General features: G+C 39.9%; 1 protein-coding gene across 1 annotated transcript in view; it reads right to left on the reverse strand.

The window, feature by feature from the left end:
* Positions 1 to 22,991, reverse strand: part of NIPAL2 (NIPA like domain containing 2) — a 52,161-nt gene that overhangs the window by 26,969 nt on the left and 2,201 nt on the right. Inside the window, exons 2-3 of the mRNA XM_067535879.1 lie at positions 12,548 to 12,616; positions 7,796 to 7,967 (exon numbers count right to left, since the gene is read on the reverse strand). Coding sequence (XP_067391980.1) covers positions 7,796 to 7,967; positions 12,548 to 12,616 — 241 coding nt within the window. The remainder of the gene's footprint in view (positions 1 to 7,795; positions 7,968 to 12,547; positions 12,617 to 22,991) is intronic.

Below are 22,991 nucleotides of genomic sequence, written 5' to 3' on the forward strand. Positions count from 1 at the left end.
AAAAACAAGAAGGGATTTTAGGAGAGAAGGAGGCAGAACTGATATAAGGAGAAGAGAGATGTGATATGAGCTCACCTGGAAATTCCAAGAATGATTACAGAGGGAGGGAGATGGAAGGATGATCTTGTGACTACAGCACAGGATTGTGATTCAAAATATCTGGGCTGTATACCTGGGTATGCCATGAACTTCATGTTTGACCGTTGGACAAATCACTTAATTGCTCATTGCTGATTTCTCTGGCCTGTAGCTCCATTTCACAGATGAACAAAATAAATCATCTGTGCCTAGCTGCCAAGTGTGTTCTGAGCATTTGTAAACACCGCACAATCTTTGGCTAAAGGAATGCAAAGTATTGTTATTGTTTCTGCTATAGTGCCTGTCCTGATGGTTGTAAAATGTAATGTCTGCATATGCTCAAATGCAGAGGACAATGAAAAAAACATCCAACCAGTGACCCTGCAGCATGGGAGATACCAACATACATGACAAAGAGGGAATAAAATGGTTTCTTGAGTTGCAAAACATTTGTTAAAAAAATCATGTGATGTCTCCATGAACGTCAGGAGATGGACAGATAATCAGTGTTCGGTAGCACTTCTGCATTCATCCATTTGGCAGAAAGTCTTCTAATAGAAACATAACATTTTTCTAAACATGTTAAATGTAAATGGAGTTATGGAGGTCTAACTAAATGATTAATAATGATAGAAGAAACTATTTCTGAAAGTGCATCTTGAAGATATACCTACTTAGCTGATTATGCTTCCTTTGCACAACATTAAACTGACAGCTTTGCTGAGCAAAAACACATTCGTATCCAAGCAACACCTTGTAAAACCAGAGTCAGTCAACCAACCATAAAAAAAAAGTGGGGAAAAAATTAAGATTGGGGGGAAAAATCTCCCCCTTCCCCATCTCCCAGAAACTGAATTACTGCTCTCTCTCTCCCTGTAATCACAGCTCTTTCAAATTTTTTATCAGGCCATCTACCTAGACAGTTGCTATAACAACAAAGAACCATTGCTTAATGAATTGATGCATCGGTAATAAAAGGGTTTTTCTGAGCCTGTGATCTTGTATGACCCTTTGGTTGATGCCAAGTGCTCTCAATTCCCATGGAAGTGAATGGGGAATGGAGGGTGTCCAGCACCAAGAGAGGATAATAAATTTAGGCCCCGATTCTTCAAACACACGAGTAACTTTATGCACGAGTGTTCCTATTGACTTCAGTGGGACTACTTACATGGAAAGTTACCTCTTGCAATTTTATTAGGAGCTTTGTAAAATGTGGCATTTTTCTTAAAGCCAAAACTCCTGGGGTCATGATATTGTGAGAATTCTAGCTTTAAAAAAAAAAATCCTAGCATGTTTGCCCTGCAATCAGGAGGCATGACTGCACCATGTGCAGGTGTACTTGGCCTAGCTTTGATCTAACTAATGTGAATAAAAATAGCAGTGACACTGCAGCAGCGTGGTGACTGCACAGGCTAGCTGTGCCCACCCAAGACCTGGGGTGCATATTTGAGCAGCTGCCATCAGTGCTGCCACAACATCATAGTTAGTGTTATTCAAGCTAGTTTTGATCTAACTAAATCAATGTCTACACACGCTGCAACCACTCCTCCTGATTGCAGTACCTGTAGACTTTCCTTTAAAGCCTTAAGCATTTTGAAGACTTTGTCCTAATGCTCAGCACCTAGTAGAATTGGCCCAAACAAAGCAAGATCTCATTGATTGTTTTTAAAAAGAAAATCTGACGGAGTCTTCGGGCTCCATTCTACCCTGGGTTAGACATCAGTAGGAGCAACCTATAAAACGGAAGAGAAGATAGGGCCATGAAAAACATGGTCCCTTTCTGAAGGCTTGAAAAACCAAGACTGAGTCTTCAAAAACAGCGTTGCTATTGCTCTGCAAGACCTATGAGTTGCTGCAGTATCAGAGTCATGGTAGGCAAAAACTATTGCATACAAAAGAAAAAGAAATCTTAATTCAGGGGCTTAATTGTTCTGTTGAAACAACCTTGTCTTCTCATGCATCAACATAATATAGGCTGTTTTGTATTCGTTATCAGTGTACTGCTACAGCATACAAATTCCAGTTCCCTGAAAGAAATGCTTGGAAGGCAATTTATTCTGCATGATGTACAATTAGACATTTAACCAGGAAAAAAATGTAGGGTGTTACATTCATTTGTTTAGACAGTTGCTGATTTTTCCAAGGATTTTTCTATGTCTGGTTATCCACAATTATATGTTTCCTGTGGAACAAGTCAAAATGGAGAATAATTTTAAATGTGATGTCTATCACCAATAAACAATTAGTAGTCTGAGCAGTGATTGAAAAATAACTGTCATCCCACAGATCTGGAGTGTGTAATTAGGTTCATTTTTGTTTTTTGTTTAAAAAGGAGTAACAGTATCATAAATGTTGGAGACAGAAAACACATACTAGAATATCCAATCCATCCCTCTGCCAATCCAGGATTGATCCTTACAGTACCTTTTCTAGTGTTTTGTCCAGTCTTACCTTAAAAGAGCTAAGTGATGAGATTTCCACCACTTTTTCCCTTTGGAGCCTGTTCCACAGTGTAACATTTCATAGTTAAGATGTTCCCATTTATTAATCTTACCCCTTTCTTAATTTCATCCTATTACTCCTATTTATGTTCCCATATACTACCCTAAATAATTCCTCTCTCTTCTTTATGTTTGTAACCTTCAAATATATGTCGATAGTCCTTCCAGATCCTTTTTTCATATCATAGACTAGCTTTTTTATTTCTTTTTTAAATATATCAACCCTCCCTCCCCGCAAGCCTCCCTTCTCTCACAGGTTTTGTTATTCTGCTGTGAACTCTCTCTCTTTCTTGTCAATATTTTTCTGGTATTGTGTGACCCAGACTTGAAGATCTGACTCATAGCCTCTGTCTATTAAGCCTGGTTAGAGCAAGCACAAGATCACATCCATTATTTAAAGAGGCATAACTTAAAACTGTATGTTTTGCAATGTCACTAACAACAATTTAGATGAAATGTGAAAGAACATTTACCTGTCATTATTTAAGCCCTTCTGTTTAATTTTTGCCTCTCTCTCAATTTGGACAATGAAAACCCATGATGTCAATTTCATTTCCAAGAGGCAGAACCTGAACTAGTGTAAATTGTCATAGCCCCATTGAAGTCAGTGGAGTTAGGACAATTTATACCAGTTGAGGATCTGTCTTCAGCTTCCTAGTGCTACAGGGTTTAAGTTTCAAACACTGCAGAGGGACCAACTTTATTTATTTATTTTTAAATGGGGAAAACATTATTTCTGGTCTTGTTCAACCTCTTGAATAAGTAAGTCCTAAATCTTTACATCCAATACAGACTTTAGATACTGCAAAAGGTATCTCTCCCGGGGCCCTATAGGAAAGGAATTTTTTCTCTTCAGGTCATAGAGTGGTTACAGAGTCATTCTTTACATTTTTCTCTACTGCATCAGCCTATTTGTCTAAAATATGCCAATCCATGAGCCAGGAAAAAAGCTAGGAGTTGGGAGAAAAATTAGACTACTGACTTATTACGGTTCATTTTGATAGGGGATATTTAGATACCCTTATGGATGGATGCTCTCATGAGCACTTGGTTAGACTGATTAGATGGAGCTCTGGACCTCTCCCTTTGTCAAGACATATCACAAAAGGAAGAAAATGAACCAATGATTGCACACCTACACAAAATTAAACAAGAAGCGAGATGTAATTTCTTAGTGTCAGTACCATTCTGCCCAAGAAGTGTGAGAACAAGTGCATCACAATTAATTGACCACTCAAGCCTGTTTTTAGCATGCAAAATAGATACTAATGTTGTATAGAACACAAAAGAAAGAAAGGAATTGTAAAAGTAAGTCATTCAAATAGTAACTTTTCCCTACCCATTACATACTGAAGACATAGCGCATCAAGGATGATTGAGTGGCAGAGGCAAAAGGGCAAGAGGGTGGACGAGATGTCAGAAAAAGGTCTTTTCAGTACCTAGCTTCTTCTTCCATCAAAAAAGTATCCAAAATATTGGAGGCTGATATTAATCGAGAACTGTAAATCTTGGTTAATTCAAGATGCTGACTTACACACAAACAAACAAACCAAGACAGGGCACGACATAGAAAACCATAACAGCCAGCTGTATGTTCTTTAGAATGAGAAGAATAAATTAATTTGAAAATTTTTCTGAAATAAACTTTCTGATCACTATTTCAGGGCTGCTCTTAGCTGAGTTCACAGAAACACTGGTTCTCAGTTATCATAGGGATGTTACATAATGAATGGGAGAGGAGGTGAACAGTGCGATAGAGTTCCAGTCCAAGAAAATGTCTGTGAACCCTTTCCCTAAAGCTCTTATTTTCAACTATACCATCTTTAAAGTAGCAGAGACAATTTCTTGACCCAATGCCATTTGGGAATGGATATATGAAAATGCAAAAATATCTCAGCAATGTCAGTCTAAATATGCATATTGGATTATGCATAAACCCAATTTTTCATGGAGTAATAAGAACTGTATAAAAGTTGGTCTCTAATATCCTTATTTCCCTCCCACTTATTTCTGCAAACAGAGGGAAATCTAAAGAAAAAATAATTACCTGATGTAAATGTAAACAGTTTTTAATTTTTAAAAACATAAAAATACTATTTTAAGATCAAGTTTTATAAATATTTTATTAAAAATGTACTGTTTTCTTTCCTTGGAAAGGAGAACAGCTGTCTGCTCAAACTATTTACAACCATGAAAGATGTAAGAGCTCACATCATTGCAACTGTTCAAGGAATATTCCCACTGTGTCACTCAGAAACATGGTCTGGTCTTCTTGGATTGAATCTATTTTAAAAAATTACTAATATAGGGCCAAATCCTGGCCCACATCTTCATAGTGCTGGGATGCCCCCTACAAAACCCACTAATGTCACAACCTTGTAGGATCCAGATACATAGTTTTCACTTTAACTGAAAACAAAATGTTCATATCATTACTTTCAATGTATAATCTGTAATACGCAGAAGCACAGCATGATAACATGCAGCATACCCGATCCTGGGAGCAGGTCCAATATAAGTACTGTAAGAATATAAGAAATGCCAGTTTCTTTTATTAGACAAATTCATAACAGAGGGACAATATTTTGAAAAATACACATAAAGAGGCCAGCGTTAAGGTTACCTGTTCAAATAAACTTAGGGAATTTTACATTTGAGAGCTTCATTTCTCAGCTGTAACATGGAACTATGACCTATGGAAAGAATCACATTCAACTTTAGTGCAAAATTGAAGCCTACTCAGCCTACTTGACCTAGCTGAAATGTAATGAGAAAAATATTCCTTCTGTTAGAAGACCTGCTCCGTAAGTTACCTTTTGCCCAGTTGTTAGCAGACAGTGATATTTGACTTGATATTTGGCTGCTCCAAGGGAGCCCTAAAATTCACAACATTCTGTTTCCATGGCAGTAGTTTCAGTAAGTAAACATCAGGTGGTAAGAAATGCTACTGGAGAGGTTGACTTCATCACCACACTGAATCTGGCAATTTATTTCCTCTTTCTTGACGTTTCCAGTTTACTTTCCCTTCTTTAACATCAGTGGGAGGTTATCTAACTAAAATTGTTTGTTTGTTCTCAAACTAAGTATTGGAGGAACAGGCAGAGTAAGGCACAGTATTGTAAGATGAATGCATTTGCTGGACAATATATAATTTCATAGTTCTATATTGCTTGGTTTAAGAAAATGATATTTGGAGTGGGTAGAAAGGAATGGAATATAAAGTGTTGAAGGCATATTCATATTTTAAGACCAAATTTTGGTGCAGTTAAAAAGAGAGTGGGAGGCAGGGCACTGATAAAAATGTAATGTTTATGGAAATGTTTTCTTTGATTTTTATTGGGAGTAGGAGGAGGGGAAGAAGCAATAGAGACAGATTGTTTAATGAAGACATTTCCCTGCAAAAGTAGGTGGAGAGAAAAATACAAAGAAAATGAAACTGACCAGATCTAGTTTTGTTGTCCAAACTGAATAAAGTGCAAAAAGTAAACAGAATATAAAGTAGAATGAAGAAATGGAAGAAAAAAACTTCTTAAAATGTAACGGGTTACTAGGGTTTTTTAATATTGATTTTTTTCTGAATAATGCTTCTTTAATGTTCCAAGGCATTTGGAATTAGCAAGATTTGCAATTGTTAAAGTTGCAACTATTGCCACTACAAATCACATACAGATGTGTCATACCAACATATTGTTTGATCCTCAGGTAAATATTTCATTTCCTTCTATGGGAAATCCTGCATGTTCTGATGTACAGTTGGTGTGACTCTAGACTTGATGCCAAAACTCTGTGGTATTTGAATGTTAAGGGGTACAGTAAACTGCCTTCACCTTCCCTTCTTACACACACACACATACAAATGCATGTGCGCACGAATGAATAAATCCTTCTACTGCAGCCAGGAAGTCCACAGGGAAGAGAATTTAGCCTTTCTGAAGAAAGACTCCAGGATGCAGCATCATTTTTATAAGTGTTAATTCTAGGTTGCCAATGGATAGAAAGAGACCGACCATAAAATACATGCTGTTTGTGGTGTCAAGCTGAACTCCAGTGTTTCACAGAACTGTTCTGATACATTATTAAGGGATACAGCTGCACCAGTAAATTCCTATTTTTACAACTTCTGTGCTATGCTATCCTAGCTACTGTCATTTCCACTGGTACAGATGCAACAAAACTTTAAAAATAAAGTTTCTTAGAAAAGATACCTTCATAAGAAACAGAATATAAATTAAATACCACTATAACCAAAATTATAAAAACTTTTTGGCCCTGCAGCGATGGGGTGCTTAAATGCATTAATAATGAAATAATAAAATTTCTAAATAAGAAATAAGACATCATAAAATAAGGCCCATGGTATAAATAATTAATTCCAAAGGTCCGTTTATCTGTCCCATGAAAACACAAGATGGCAGCATTAGTAGTGTCCCAGAAAAAACTGAAGGCTTCTGGAATTTTGTAGTCCTCTCTAATCACCCAGGCCGCCTATCAGAAGACATAGAACAGTTTATGCACTTAATAAACTTCGTAAAAGAGTTGAGGAACCACAGACACTGATCTGAGAAAAAGCACAACTAGGCGCAAATGCACACCGCTGCATTCACTCTGGTGCAAGGTTCTCATAACTCAGCACTGTTAAAGATTCCCAGCGCAACTGTGTTTGAGGAGTCATCAACAGAGCACGGGGCAGAGAGAGAAGGGAGTGCCAGAAAGAGACTGTGTGGAGGCCATGCGTGAGTCTGCATGGAGGATGGCGATGGGCAAGGGACAGCAGGGGAAAGCCATCTGATGCCTTGGTGAGAGGCAACTGTGTAAGTCACACAGAGGAAAGTATTTAAGCACAAAAAGCTCAATCCAAAGCTCACTGAAGTCAAGGGAATGACATCAGTGGGGCTCAGGCCCCAATATGGGGTCCCTCAAACAATAGGATATTGACGCACTTTTAAAATGTACTGCAGTTCTACACAGAATTATCCCAAACCACTAAGACAAGTTAGGTGATAGATTAATAACAGATCTTTTGCATTGAGTAGGGAGCTTATTTTAAATGTTCATCCTATTTAATTGTAAGATTCATTCACTTCCAGACTGTAATATCACCATTTCCCCCCAATTCTCTCTTCTCTCTGCAATTCCTTTAGTATTTTTCTTATAATTTTCACTAACAATTGTTTAGTAAAATATCTACATAAATAAAATATGGAAAACCAGCTCACCTATGACGGATACACATCCTAATGGAGCAATAAGGGTGGCTGGAGCAAATCCATAAGCTGCAACATTACCCAGCTCTCCAAGCCCCATGATGATAATTCCACACCACCACAGTTTGCTTGCATAATAAGGCCTTTGATTTGCTTGGCATGCCAGTCGGAGATGAGCATATTTCTGGAAATTAATTATTAGGAACAGATATGAAAAAGAGGCTTGCATTGTGTTAATACAAAAAATGAAAGTTGAGTAATTAGAGGGCCTGTCAACTTCACATTCCAGGTATGTCAAGATTTCCTCTTTTTTTAAAAATTAGTATCAATTTGATGTTGTAGACATAATGTTTTGTACTAATACAGTGCTACTTCGGCCTGATGCTTCCTTAACCAAATACCCTTGTTTGAAATGATGGAAAACCTAGACCACTAAATAAATCCACCTGAAACAATATCAAGGAACTCTGAAGTTAATATACATTATAGGTGGCTAGCACTACAAGCCTCTGATGTTATCTAAAAGGGCTTTTCAGGAAGAAAAAAAAAAAAAAGATTTCCCAGGGTAACCTAAGTGGCAATGCAAACGTAGGCTGTATTGTTAATTAGGAAACCTAAGAAAAACAGCAGCATCAGAAGCTGAAGCCACAAACCAGGTGAGCAATGTGCTCCTGCTAGCTGATCCATGAAGCATCCTGAAAACAACTTCAGAATGAAAGAGTAGGCAACTAAGCATGGCTATTATAAGGAGGAACTAGTATTTCTTTCACATAATACAGAGGCCTAATTCTGTTTGCCCAACTCATGCATGACTTTAGTAGGGTTACACACATTAATAAAGCAAGCAGGATTTGGGCCATGATCACCAGCTATACAAAACAAAAACAAACTAACAAACAAAACAAAACAAAAACAACATTGTAAAGCATAAGCTGGATAGGCTTTGTCCCAATGCAAGAAAGTTTGTCAACAATGTCTATTTTTCAAATGTCTTAATCATATTTCTATTTCAACAGTACAATTTTGTTCAACATCTTTATTAATGATCTGGAGGATGGGGTAGATTGCACCCTCAGCAAGTTTGCGGACGACACTAAGCTGGGGGGAGTGGTAGATACCCTGCAAAATAGGGATAGGATACAGAGTGACCTAAACAAACTGGAGGATTGGGCCAAAAGAAATCTAATGAGGTTCAACAAAGAAAAGTGCAGAGTCCTCCACTTAGGAAGGAAGAATCCCATGCACAGCTATAGACTGGGGACCGACGAGCTGGGCAGCAGCTCAGCAGAAAAGGACCTGGGGGTAACAGTGGCTAAGAAGCTGGATATGAGTCAGCAGTGTGCCCTGGTTGTCAAGAAGGCTAATAGCATATTGGGCTGCATTAGGAGGGGCACTGCCAGCAGGTCACGGGAAGTGATTATTTCCCTCTATTCGGCATTGATGAGGCCGCATTTAGAATATTGTGTCCAGTTTTGGGCCCCCCACTACAAAAAGGATGTGGACAAGTTGGAGAGAGTCCAGCGGAGGGCAACCAAAATGATTAGGGGGCTGGAGCACAGGACTTATGAGGAGAGGCTCAGGGAACTGGGCTTGTTTAGTCTGCAAAAGAGAAGAATGAGGGGGGATTTGATAGCGGCCTTTAACTACCTGAAAGGGGGTTCCAGGGAGGAAGGGGCTAGGCTGTTCTCGGTGGTGGCAGATGACAGAACAAGGAGCAACGGTCTCAAGTTGCAGGGCGGGAGGTCTAGGTTGGACATTAGGAAAAAGTTTTTCACTAGGAGGGTGGTGAAGCACTGGAATGGGTTACCTAGGGAGGTGGTGGAATCTCCATCCTTAGAGGTTTTTAAGCTGAGGCTTGACAAAGCTCTGGCTGGGATGATATAGCTGAGGTTAGTCCTGCTATGAGCAGGTGGTTGGACTAGATGACCTCCTGAGGTCCCTTCCAACTCTAATATTCTATGATTCTAATATAACATAGCCAAATAACAGTTTGTCAACACCTTTTTCTACAGGGCAGAAGTATTATTTACTTGCATGGTAATTGTTTTCTATTTAGTTTTATAGTTAGAATTGTGCCATGACAGGATGTTTTGATGACCTTGGTCATTTGAGTCTTCTAAAATAGAAATTCCAGCTGTACTGAAATCACTAAAATGAGCGAGTAGATGATAATGAAGAATGTATAATTATTGGGTGTCTATGCAATTTTCACTATGTTAGTCTTGCTAGTGCGTGATACCCTGCCTATCATGCTGCCTAATATTGTCTCACTTTCCTAGTACTTGCACACCTGTATGTGTCTATCTGTTGTCTCTTTGATTACAAACTCTTCAGAGCAGGAACCATTTCTTTGTTTTTTATTTGTACATCAATGGGGTCCTGGTCTATGACTAAGGCTCCTAGGTACTATGTTAATGCAAATACATACATAAATAATAATAATCTATATGTTCCTCACATACAGAGCCAAATTTCTTACCAGGCCTTCTGCATCATATAAGAGGTAGTAGCCAAGAGGGCTGGTATTCTACCTAGAACTGGTTGAAAAAATGGCTTTTTCCTTATAGAAAATTTAAAGGTTTTTTGGCAAAAATCTAAAACCAAAACATTTTGATTTTGAAATACTGATGCAATGCCTCATGGGAGTTGTAGTTCAGGTGTCTCACGCTCCCATTCACCTCTAGAGGCTGGGCTTTTTGGTCAGATGATATCTCCCATGATGCATCATGGTCTCGCCTCTTGATGAGGGGAGGTGGTACACCATGGCGATTGCACATTTGTTGTGTACCATGCGGAATGAAGTCCCGGAGGGGAGTCCTGGCCATGAAGGCGAATGGGATGAGGCAATTGAACAACAAGTCTCATGAGGCATCAGAGTGGCATTTCGGAATCAACATGTTTTGTTTTTTGTCTCAAATATTTCAATTTTCAGGCTTCAGTTTAAAAAAAAAATTCCACTGAAAGTTGATACTTTCTACAGGTATGTTAGCAAGAAGAAGATAATCAAGGAAAGTGCAGGCCCCTTACTGAATGGGGGGAGGCAACCTAGTGACAGATGATGTTGAAAAAGCTGAAGTACTTAGTGCTTTTTTTGCCTCTGTCTTCAAAGACAAGGTCAGCGCTCAGACTACTGCACTGGGTAGCACAGTATGGGAAGGAGATGAGCAGCCCCTCAGTGGTGAAAGAACAGGTTCAGGACTATTTAGAAAAGCTGGACATGCACAAGTCCATAGAACCAGATGCAATGCATCTCAGGGTGCCGAGGGAGTTGGCTGATGTGAGTGCAGAACCATTGGCCATTATCTTTGATAACTCATGGCAATTGGGGAGGTCCTGGACAATTGGAAAGAGGCAAATATAGTGTCCATCTTTAAAAAGGGAAGAAGAAGGATCCAGGGAACTACAGACCAGTCAGCCTCACCTCAGACCCCGGGAAAATCATGGAGCAGGTATTCAAGGAATCCATTTTGAAGCACTTGGAGGAGAGGAAGGTGATCAGGAACAGTCAACATGGATTCAGCAAGGGCAAATCATGCCTGACTAGCCTGATTGCCTTCTATGATTAGATGACTGGCTCTGTGGATGTGATGGGAAGCAGTGGACGTGATATACCTTGACTTTAGCAAAGCTTTTGATACGATCTCCCACAGCATTCTTGCCAGCAAGTTAAAGAAGTAGGGGTTAGATGAATGGACTACAAAGTGGATAGAAAGCTGGCTAGATCATCGGGCTCAACAGGTAGTGATCAACGGCTCAATGTCTAGTTGGCAGCTGATATCAAGCAGAGTGTCCCAGGGGTCAGTTCTGGGGCTGGTTTTGTACAACATCTTCATTAAGGATCTGGAGAACGGGGTGAATTGCACCCTCAGCAAGTTTGCAGATGACATTAAGCTGGGGTGAGTGTAGATATGCTGGAGGGCAGGGATAGGATACAGAATGACCTAGGCAAATTAGAGGATTGGGCCAAAAGAAATCTGATGAGGTTCAACAAGAATAAGTGCAGAGTCCGGCACTTAGAATGGAAGAATACCATGCACTGCTACAGACCAGGGACCGATTGGCTAAGCAGCAGTTTTGCAGAAAAGAACCTGGGGGTTACAGTGGATAAGAAGCTGGATATGAGTCATCAATGTGTCCTGGTTGCCAAAAAAGCTAACAGCATATTGGATTGTATTAACAAGAGCATTGCCAGCAGATCGAGGGAAGTGATTATTCCCCTCTGTTCAGCACTGGTGAGGCCACGTCTGGAGTACTGTGTCCAGTTTTGGGCCCCCCACTACACGGAGGATTGAACAAATTGGAGAGTCCAGCGGAGGGCAACGAAAATTATTAGAGGGTTGGGGCACATGGCTTATGAGGAGAGGCAGAGGGAACTGGGCTTGTTTAGTCTGCAGAAGAGAAGAGTCAGGGGGGATTTGATAGCAGCCTTCAACTACTTGCAGGGGGGTTCCTGGGAGGATGGAGCTAGGCTGTTCTCAATGGTAGTAGCTGACAGAAGAAGGAGCAATGGTCTCAAGTTGCAGTGGGGGGAGGTCTAGGTTGGACATTAGGAAAAAGTTTTTCACTAGGAGGGTGGTGAAGCACTGGAATGGGTTACCTAGGGAGGTGGTGGTACTATCACAAAGTTACTGGATTGGGGTAACCTAAATTTCAGCGGACTAGTAAAATGATTTTTTTTTTAAATGTTTCAATAAAATAAATAAAACATAAATCATTTACCAGAATTTAAATGAATCCAAATAATTAGAAAAAATTATTTCATACCTGGATATTCAAAGAGATACTAATCAGAAAGTTTCCAGTGATTGCCAACAAAACACCCAACAGTTGAGTCTGTAAAATTTAATTAAAACAAAAACAAAATTAAAAAACTGCTACTTATAAATGTATACATAACAGAACAGAAAGCTCCTGCTAACATATATGTAAAAGGATAAATCAGGAATGAAATCCCTCAAATAATTGACGTTTTCAGTTATTGAATTCATGCCTCAGTAAATAAATCAATGAGGAATGTCTGTGCCTGAATAGCCATAAAGATAATGAAGATGGTGCATTTTGTCTGGGGCTTGAGCAGAAAACAACTATAAACTGAAAGGTTATTCCATTGTCCAAGTTGTTTTTGCCATCCTTTGATAGAACACATTGTATTATACCCAAAGAAAGCTATATAGGATTTGAGAAAATATTATAGTGACATAAATTCATCTCACGCAACTAAGAATGTTTAACAGTTTTATTATAGAGGCTAGACGCTAAGTTAACAATAATCAGATTGAGCACACTAATCACAGTCATCATGTGTGCTAATTTATTCATCATCTGACACAAGGCATTCAGCGACACAGGTATCCTGATAATTTCTTTAATGCATTTTGTTATTTCACCACATTCTGTTCTAGTTAGCATGTCTCCTTTTCAATAAGCTTTGCAAACTCTATATCAAGTAGGGAAATTAAAAAAATTAAAAACAGCTTCCATTATTTTGGAAAAAAAAGATATTTAAGATGCTACTTCTGCAAGCTCAAAGGCCAGCCTACACTACAAAGTTACCTGAGTAGGTGCACCATGTCATAACAGTTGTGTCCTGATCATGGTATAACACAGTTTGGTCTTGGCTGGGTGGAAACCATATTCTAGTACAATTCCACCTGTATCCCCTCTCTATGGTCCAGCAAGGACATCCACTCTCAGGCTTCTGGCTCCCAAGCAGTTGTCTTTCTCTCATCTGACCAGGGTATTTCCAGGCTGAACAGTCCCTGCCTTCACTGTGTTATTCCCATCCAAATACAGTCTGTCTAAGCAGGCTTGCTTGCTTTCTCTTCAGAGACTAGTAAGCGTAATCACCCACAGTTATGTTACCACACAGTTCTATCTTAGCAAACCTATTTTATTCTTAAGGAAAAAGCATTAGGGAGAAAACACATTCAAAACAACAAAAGAACCTACCTACCTAAATGCATGATAATAAACTTACCAGAGATCACCCACTCCAATATGAGCTTTGGCAGAAGCAGTCCTTCAAAACCCCACCCCAGAGGTTTTCCTGTGGTTTCAAGCTCATCACACTCTTTTGCTCAGAATGAGAACCATGATTTATGGGGTCTCAGTAGGCAAAAGTCTACCCTTCCCTAAGGATTGGGGCCCTCCATGGACCAGAGGGCCTGTCAGTTTGCTGGATCACAACAAAAGTCCTGAGTCAATTATTTATCCTAAAGTCCTTCCTTTGTGCTGGTCTCTGGAGAATCCAGTCTGAACTTCTGAAGAGGGCCTGGATAAGTAATCAATCAGACAACAGGTCCCCTCCCTCGGGCAAAGCCTCAAAAAGGGTGATAACTAGAGGAATTACGTTAGCATACTCTCTCCTCCTATAGAAGTTACAAACAATCTCACTGTAACACAAACAATTGCATTTTTAATGGACCCCAAGAAGTATTAAACTTAATGTAATAAGGTTTCATTTAATTCAATAAGGTTTATCCAGGATATTGCCATATCTGTCACCCCATGCTACAGCCCTTTGGTCTTTGTCCAAACTAGGATTGAAGCATGGTGCTAACATGCGAGCTAGCATGTGAATGCATTTCAGTCTAGCGCAGGCAAGGCTGAGTATACTTTAACACTGGGCTGGTTGTGTTAAAGCCTGGGCTCAAGCCTGGCCTCTCAGGGTACGTCTGCATTGCAGCTGGAAGGTGTAATTTCCGTCTCGGGTAGATGTACGTGTCCTAGCTCTGCTCCAGGTAGTGTGCTAAAACAGCAGGGTGGCCATGGGAGCTTTAGCAGTTAGCATGTTAAAATAGCCATGTGGCATGGGCAGCAGCTGAGGCTAGCCACCTGAATATGTACCTAGGATCTTGGACATGCTTGAACTCAGGAGCCAGCATAAGCTGCCTCAGCCACACTGCTATTTTTAGCTTGATCAGAGCTAGCATGTACACATCTACCCACATTGGGAATTATAGCTTCCAGCTTCTGTGTAGACATATCCTAACACAACCAGCCCAACATGTGATGAGGTGTACACTGCCTTGCCTGCACTAGACTGAAGTGTGTTAGCTAACACCACAGCTTTAAATCCTACTCTAGTCAAAGCCCTAAAGATCAAGGCTATAACATGGTGTTATAATAGGTCAGAACCTTGTTTGGTCCTGTTCACTGAAACAAGACTAAATTACCAAAACATGTAGCTCTGACATGGCAAACTCTGTAGTGCAAGTAAGTCTCCATACTTCAGCACTGGAAAGGAAAAGGGAAGAGAAAATAAAAAGTGGTAAGCGGGAAATTAGATAGCACATTTTGTAAATTAACATGTATCTATCTTCTCTTTAGCAGGCATTTTCTGGTGTACAAGAGGTATCCTGTCAGACCTGATTCTCATTTATTCCAGGTCCCTTTACACTGCCAGAGTAAAAGGGCCTTTTGATAAAATGAGATCCAGGCTCATATGTAAATTTTTGGCATCAATTCTGATACATTTATTCCTCAAACTACAATCTGCATCAGAATTTCAGCTATAGGGTAAAACTGTTTAACTGTGTTGCATGTAGGGTTTTTTGTTTTGCTTTGTTTGTTTGTTTTTTAATGTACGTTGAATTGTAGCTTTGCCAGGACTAACAAGTCAAAACTCAGAAAGATTAACTTATTTGCATTGAATAAAAGGCTTATAATGGATATTTATGGAACCCTTCTATAACTGCAAATTAAACTGATGAATGGAAAAGATTTGTCAACTCACTCATCAGGCTAGTTAAACTGTTCCATCTTTTTATTATTATTATTATTCTAAAATCGTTTTCAACAAACTTAATGATATATATTGTGGCAAACACTACATTTGATTTCCAGTAACTAAAGCTATGCCAGACCTCTGTGGACCTTATAAAAACAGTCTTTGGAAAAAATGCCTCCTAAACTTCTAATTCTGAGCAACTGTGAAGTATAAGAGAATTCAGAGTCCTTAAGAAAAATGTATTTTTGAAAACAGCTATCATCTGAAATTAGAAGAGAGATTTATCATTTAATTATTATTATTTATAGAGCTCAGGCTGCATTCAGTGCACCACTGTGACGTGCCAGGGCCTCATTGTGCTAGGCTCTGTGCAAACAGAACAAAAAAACGGGCGGGGGATTACAAGGAAATAATGGAGACAATATTGGTCAACATAACAGCTTGTGGTTCCGATTTGGTCACTGAGGTATCAAAAATGAGAAGTCATTTGGTGTGTGAGAAGAGCGAAGGAATTCCAAATATGGCCTTGTCCTCGCTATGAAAAAATGAGTGTGTTCCTAACTTGAGTTAGCTAACCTTAGGTGAAATCCTAATAGGCAAGACAATTTTTAGTTTTCACTCGAGTTAGCAGGTCAAGTTAAACCTCCCATAACAGAGCGAGTTAAAGATTATTAACATAACTATCCACCCTTCCTTTACTGTGCATATGAAACTCTTGCCATTTCACAATACCAGTGGTAGAGTCAATGTGCAGCAAAACAATGTTTTCTTCCTGTTCTAGAATTTAACTTTCATATAACAGGTGCTTTATAATGGATATTAGATTACTATGTTCCCTCCAGCATGTCACATATTTGGCTTTTAAAATTAAATTTTCAGACAGACTATTAATCAGTTACAAAAAAAATGTAATAACAAAGTTGTTAGATTTCAGAATGCAGGACATTCTGGATGGGAACACTGAAAATGTAAATAAATTAGAACTGCTGACTTTTATCAGCAAAGATTTAATAAAAACAATTTTTACACCTCTGTAAAAATAGATTTCCCACACACCCCTGTGCACCTTTTAATTTAAAACACTTTCGTGAAGGACTTGAAACCAAGAGTTAAGGGATTAGATTATTGATTTAGGCTGTAAACTTTTCAGAGCAAAGACCAGGTTTTCTTCTGTCTCATATGCAACACTTCCAAAACTGCACACTCTGTTAGTTTTAGCTAGCAATGTTAACTAGCAGACCATCTGACAAGGAGTACTGCAGACTTGCTGCTCGGAAGAGAAATGGCGTACTTTCTCCTTTTAGTGCCTTACCACATCCCAAAAAAAGAAAACAAAGCATAAATACGAAGCTGAGTTCAGCAAACACTTTCCTGAGCTACTTGCTGTTTTTTCAAAAACGTTTCTAAGCTTCTGTGGAATCCCACACTCCTCTTTAATTTGTTCTAGTAGCCTCTGACATACCAGTCAAGAGAAGCTGCTAGAATCCTGACTAGATGAAAGCTGTTATTCTTTGCTTGACTGAGCTTTCCACAGACACTACAGGCTTCTCTGTCTGTCATCTTGACGTGAAGACTGAATCATTGCTGCACGATAACAAAGGCTCCAAATGATAACATTCATGGTGGGTTAGTCACTGCAGAGAAATACAGCTTGTCAGAGAAAAGAGAGAAACATGAAGAAAGGAGATTAATATCAACAGAAAAGGAGTAGATAAATACAAGAACCCAATGACAACAAATCCAAAAGCAAAAAAAAGGAAAAAAGTATGGAAAGAAAATGTTGAGAAAAAATAAGTTTGACTCATTGAACAAACCAGCTGGAGTTAGGACTTGTCTACACACATACTGAAACCAAAATAATTAAATCAGTTTTAGTTCATACCTGTAATTATTTTGATGAAAGTCTGCATATGCACACAAGCATCCTATTTTGATGTAATTTTTTGTAATAAGCCCTCTGTAAAATGTAAATGTGCTTAACGGAGCTAGAAGTCTGAACAAATCAAACAGAAAAATGTAGACTGAAATAAAGCTATCCACGCTAGTTGTTACATTGGGTTTGTCTTGACTAGGATAAAATATTTGTAGTTAGAATGTGTTAGTTAAAATTCTAGTATAGACAAGGCGAGGAGTATTGTGTTTGCTGGTTAACTTGAAGCCACTGGAATTTTAGCATGTATTAGTGAGAACATGCTAGTTAATGCATTGTAAAACAAATGCTCCTACCTTTCTAGTCAAGACAAACCCCACTGTAACTAGATTTCTGACACCCTAGGACATACGAAGCCTGATCGCCCTCTCACATTTTATCTGTACTAGAGTGTTTGGTCATGCTGTCATGTAACAATTTGCTTTTAAATGCTAATGTACACATTTCATAAAAATTTGTTCCAGCACACAAGGGTTGTTCCTGGTGGTGGCCGACCCATCAGGTGATCCCTGGTCAGCAGCAACTGTTTGCGAGGTGTCCACATTAGCATTCGTGATAATGTTGGTCAATGCACTAATTGATAACTAATTAAAATGTGCTACAACAGGACCAAAAACTCTAGTGTAGATACCGTGAATGTAAAATCAGCAGTTAACTCCATTGAAGAAGACGCAGTTATTAGGTTTTAGCCAGTGTATTAAGTCCTTGTTTGTTCTGTAAGATAGCGAATGCATTTACTTTTGAAAGCTAGTCGAATTTCCATTGCTCACTTCTATGTAAATAACAATGCTGCATTTCTTTAGATCTCATCTTCAGTTCTGGCTTTTAGTTACATACCAACTGGCTGTTTCCAAGTTTAATGTAGTACATTCCAAAGTCCATATTAGTCACTAGAGAGAAAGAGTATACACCCAACTATTCATGTTAAGAAATATTCGTCTCAGGGGATCTGCAGTGATATTACAAAGAAGAACATATAACTGTTAGTTTATTCATGTCACCAAAACGCCCAATGGAATAACTACAGCCTCGTATAGTGTAACTTCATTTCTCAAGTTAGCAAAAGGTCTGTCAGACCCTCAATAGCACACCTTCTGCTGATTCCCTACAGATCCAAACCCCAGGTTTTTGGGCCTGATCTAAGTTCTGTTGGAGTCATTGGGAGTCTTTCAATTGACTTTAATGGGAGCTGAATAAGACCCATTCTGAAGACTGAGACACCCAAATATTTTTGAAAAATGGAGTCTTGCAAACTCTATAATGTTTAAGTTATTTCTTCTTGCATGATTCATGGTACATTATTTTTATTTTACAAGTTTTCTTGAGCTCATCTTCTGTTCTGCATTCCCCCTTCTGACAGAGAGCAACATTTAATTTTAATTACTGGCTAGGAATTTCAACAGTAATGTTCACCTTCTTACATAAACTACATTAGCACAACCATAAATCCTCCATTTAGCTCAGGATTACATTTGGCACTAAGGAATCAATTGTGTGACTCCTTTAAAGTCCTCAGATAAATTGAAAAATAAACACTTATCATGGCAGAAAAGAGCCCCTACAATTATCTGAGGGCTGGAGAAAATGTCTTGCAGGGATAGACTTAGAGAGCTCAGTCTGTTTAGCTTGTCAAAAAGAAGATTGAGAGGTGACTTGATTACAGTGTGTAAAGACCTTCACAGTGAGAAAATACCAGGTAGTAAAAGGCTCTTTAATGCAGCAGAGAAAGGCATAACAAGAACCAATGGCTGGAAACTGAAGCCAGACAAATCCAAATTAGAAATAAGGCACAAATTTTTAACAGTGAGGGTTATTAGTCTTTGAAACAAACTACTAAGGGTAGTAGTGGATTCTCCATCTCCTGGTGTCTTCAAATCAAGACTGGATTCATTTCTATTTTATACAAGTAATCATTAGAGCTGGTCAACATTTTTGAATGGACATTTTTAAAATGAGAGCCTTTTCATGTAAAACGTCCTTTATTGAAATGGGATGTAAATTTTCATTTTCTTCAAAAAGATCATTCCCCCCTCCCCCCAATAAACCTCCCAAAATAAAGTTTCTGGTTTTCCCATTTCTCTTCTCTCCCCTTTTTTTCCACCCAGATAAAAAGGAGGAGAAAGGGAAAAAAAGAAGGGGAAGAAAATGAAAACAAACAAACAATAAATAAAAATTAACATGGCTGTGAAAAATTTCTTATAAATGCAGAATTGTTCCTTTTTAAACCTGTGAAACTAATATTTTTAATTTTTCAAAATAATCTGTCACAAAATTACCATTTTTCAGCCAACTCCATGATAGCCTCATTATGTGTTTTTTTCCGCCAACTACACAAGGAGCAGCCACATACTTTAAATCCCTATGGCTAGTTTTAGAGCAAGAGAAAAGCAAGAATGAACAAAAAAAAAATCTCTGAGGGAGCACACTGTGTGCCTTCTCTTTAACATGCTGCATCATTTCTGTCTCACAAAATGCCAACTGTCCCTGCAGACAACTGCTCTAATAAACTTTAAAAGTTCAATACAGAGAAAACACTCATATCACATACACCACAATATCCAAATTAAGAAAGAAAGATTGACTGCTGCGATATAGGCTATATACAGTTTTAGAAAAATATTGTTAGGGTAAGCATTAAAGGAAATAAGATTAGAGGCCAAGATCTTCATCTCTGCTCCTGCCACTTGATGCTATATAAAAGGGCTGAGGCAGCATAAAAGGGTCCTAAAAAGGCCCATATTCAGTTGTGGAGGATTCCCCTGGTGCAGGCCATGTGGACATCAGTTATAAGGCTATAAGTTATAAGGCTACGGCTACACTGACGGCAGCAAATTCGCCACTGTCAGATCGATTTCTCTGGATTGACTGAGCGGTCAGTGCAGACCCACTCAGTCGATCCAGAAATCAACGTACTAAGACGAGCTACACAAGTAGCATAGTGCTGCATTGACGGGAACACTGTTCCTGTCAGCGTAGCGCAGTGCAGATGAGAAGCTCAGCAGTCGACAGGAGTTACGCACGTTTTTTGCGTACTTTTCTTAACTCCCATTGACTGCCGCCGAATCTCACAGGTAAGTGTAGACAGGGCCGCAGGCTACTACCCGAGGACACCCTGGTAAGCTCTGACATAGTGAGTGTACTGGCAGTGTGGCTGGGACATGGGCAGGAAACCAGCATGCAGTGCTGCAGATATTTTGGGTAGTGCTGTGGCTCACATGGCCAACCCAGGATGCTGGTGATTTCTGCCGTCCCCAGAGCAGCCTAGGAAGAAAGGCACAAAGGTGTCTTATAGACATTTTAGCCCCCCATTCCTCAAGGCTGTGAGTGCTGTGCTCACACAGGATCTCACCCACAATATTTATACAACTCTCTTAAATGTTTATAAACCTGGGTTTATATTCCTAATTTTAAGAAACAGTCATCTTTTGTATTCAAATTCCCCAGGAACAATCCCAAAATTTGTTTTGTTTTTTAAAGTCTGAGCATATTTTTGCATGAGGAGTGCTGGGAAATATGATACTTAAGGAAATTCTGTCCACTCCCCCCAAGCAGAGAACTAAAAATGTCAAATATAAAGTTTCATAGTCCAGACATATAAGGAACTGTGAATGAGGAGGATGTACTTGCAAAGCATGGTTTGATATGTTTATTCATTTGTAGTAGGTATTTTACCCTGAGGAAAAAGGGGAGCATTTCCATTTTCCTGGTAACTCACATCAACCTCGGTTCTGCCACGAGTTTCCTGTGGTAAATCCCTTGGACCTCAATGAGGCTGCATGCAGGCGTATGAATATAGCAACCCCAATTCTGCAATCATGAGCGAGACTATTTTGCCCCGGCATTCCATGGAATAAACCAGAGGCATTTGCACAGTGGAACAAACACCTGTGGAGCACCCAGACAAGCCTTTACAAAAGTTAACTATCTCAAGTTAACTTGCCATTGATTAACTCCAATAAAAATCTCTACTGTAGGCCAGCCTAGAAAGACTGGAACAGTGTTTCCCAAATAGTGGGTCTCAGGAAGATTCTAGGTGGTTGGCAACCCTGGTGAAAATGGGAGGCCTGATGCGGGGGCTTGGAGAGCAAACCAGCCCTGCATCCACCCTGCAGCAGTGGCTCCTGTCTTGCGGGGCTGGGATCAGCTCCCGACTCCAGGCATTGTGACCTGGTGCACAGGGCTGCAATGCGACTCAGGTTTGGACAGGCCGCCCCTCCATCATGATGGACAGACGGGTGACTGAGCCAAACTTGAGTGGTGCTGCGCATTGGCACCCACAAATGTATGCACGTTATGCAGGGTGTGTACCATTTGCAGGATCAGATGAAGGCATAGGAAACCTAGACACATGCCAACGGTCCAATTAATTGCAGGGGCCCAACCTGAACTCCAGCTGGTGCAGGAGCCGGCCCAACAGCAACAGTGAAGAGGAGCAGCCCTGAGTGCCCCACTGTCCATTCACATTTGGCCCCGTGGCCCCTTCACCATGATGGAGGGGCCGCAGGACCAAACCTGAGTGGTTCTGTGACCCTTGTGCACCAGGTCACAATGCCACTCAGTCAATTTTGGCCCTGCCATCCCATTTCATGATGCTTCTCCTCCTTGCTGCTGCCATTGGGCCAGCTTCCACACCAAGGCTCCCTCCTGGGAGCCTGTTTGGCCTTGCCCCACTTTCAGCAGCCCATGTCCCCTCTGCTCCGCCTGCAGAACTTGCTCAGTGGCAGCCTTAAGACCTGCTACAAGTATGGGGAGTTGCGGTGAGTGCCCACAAAAGGGAGCCAGCTGGGAGAAGGGCAGCAGAGAGCCTGGGATGTTGACACAAGGAAGTTTTGGCTAGTCACGTTTTGCCTAGTGTAAGATAAAAGAGTAGGTGTAGACGCCATGCTAAGTGACAGTGAGAATGGTTCAGTTGTGCGTACTCTGTGAAAAATTTCTGGGGGAGCCCTTGGCGCTGTGACCCTATGCACTGAAGTGGGAAGCCAGCCCCAGCCCTGTGGGATAAGAGCTACGTCTGCAGGGTTGGGGGGTGCTCATATTCCAGCTTCTCCCTCTCATACACACACCAGGTAGGATTAGAGTTGCAGTGGAAGGTGATGCTGAGGGTGGTCAGTGCCCATTGGTGGAATGAGAAGGAAGTGCCAACAGAAGAGGAAGATGCTGGCCTATGATTTTGCCACCACACCCATGAATTTGGGGTGAGTCACAAAGAGACAAATGCAGTTGATAGGTTGTCCTACTAAAACGTTTGGGAATGACTGCAATAAGTCACGAGTCCCCCAAAAGTGACAATAGTTTGTCAAGCAATATTACAGATAACTAAATGCATATTTAATTTGCTTTTAATACATCATGAAACATGTCAATATGTCATAACATGTAATACAGGGCAGGCACAGGGAAAGTGTCAGAATATAGGATTCTGTCTCAATGGACTTTTCTAGACTGACAATAACACAGCTTCAGCCATTCTCATTCACTTCTCTATAAAACAAAAGGCTCCTATACTTTTGTTATACATAGTCAAAGATCACCTGCCTTCAGGGCCCTTC

Source organism: Emydura macquarii, unplaced genomic scaffold, assembly GCF_026122565.2.
Source record: "Emydura macquarii macquarii isolate MOO-44397 ecotype Brisbane River unplaced genomic scaffold, CSIRO-AGI_Emac_v2 contig_383, whole genome shotgun sequence".
Taxonomy (NCBI): Eukaryota; Metazoa; Chordata; order Testudines; family Chelidae; genus Emydura; species Emydura macquarii.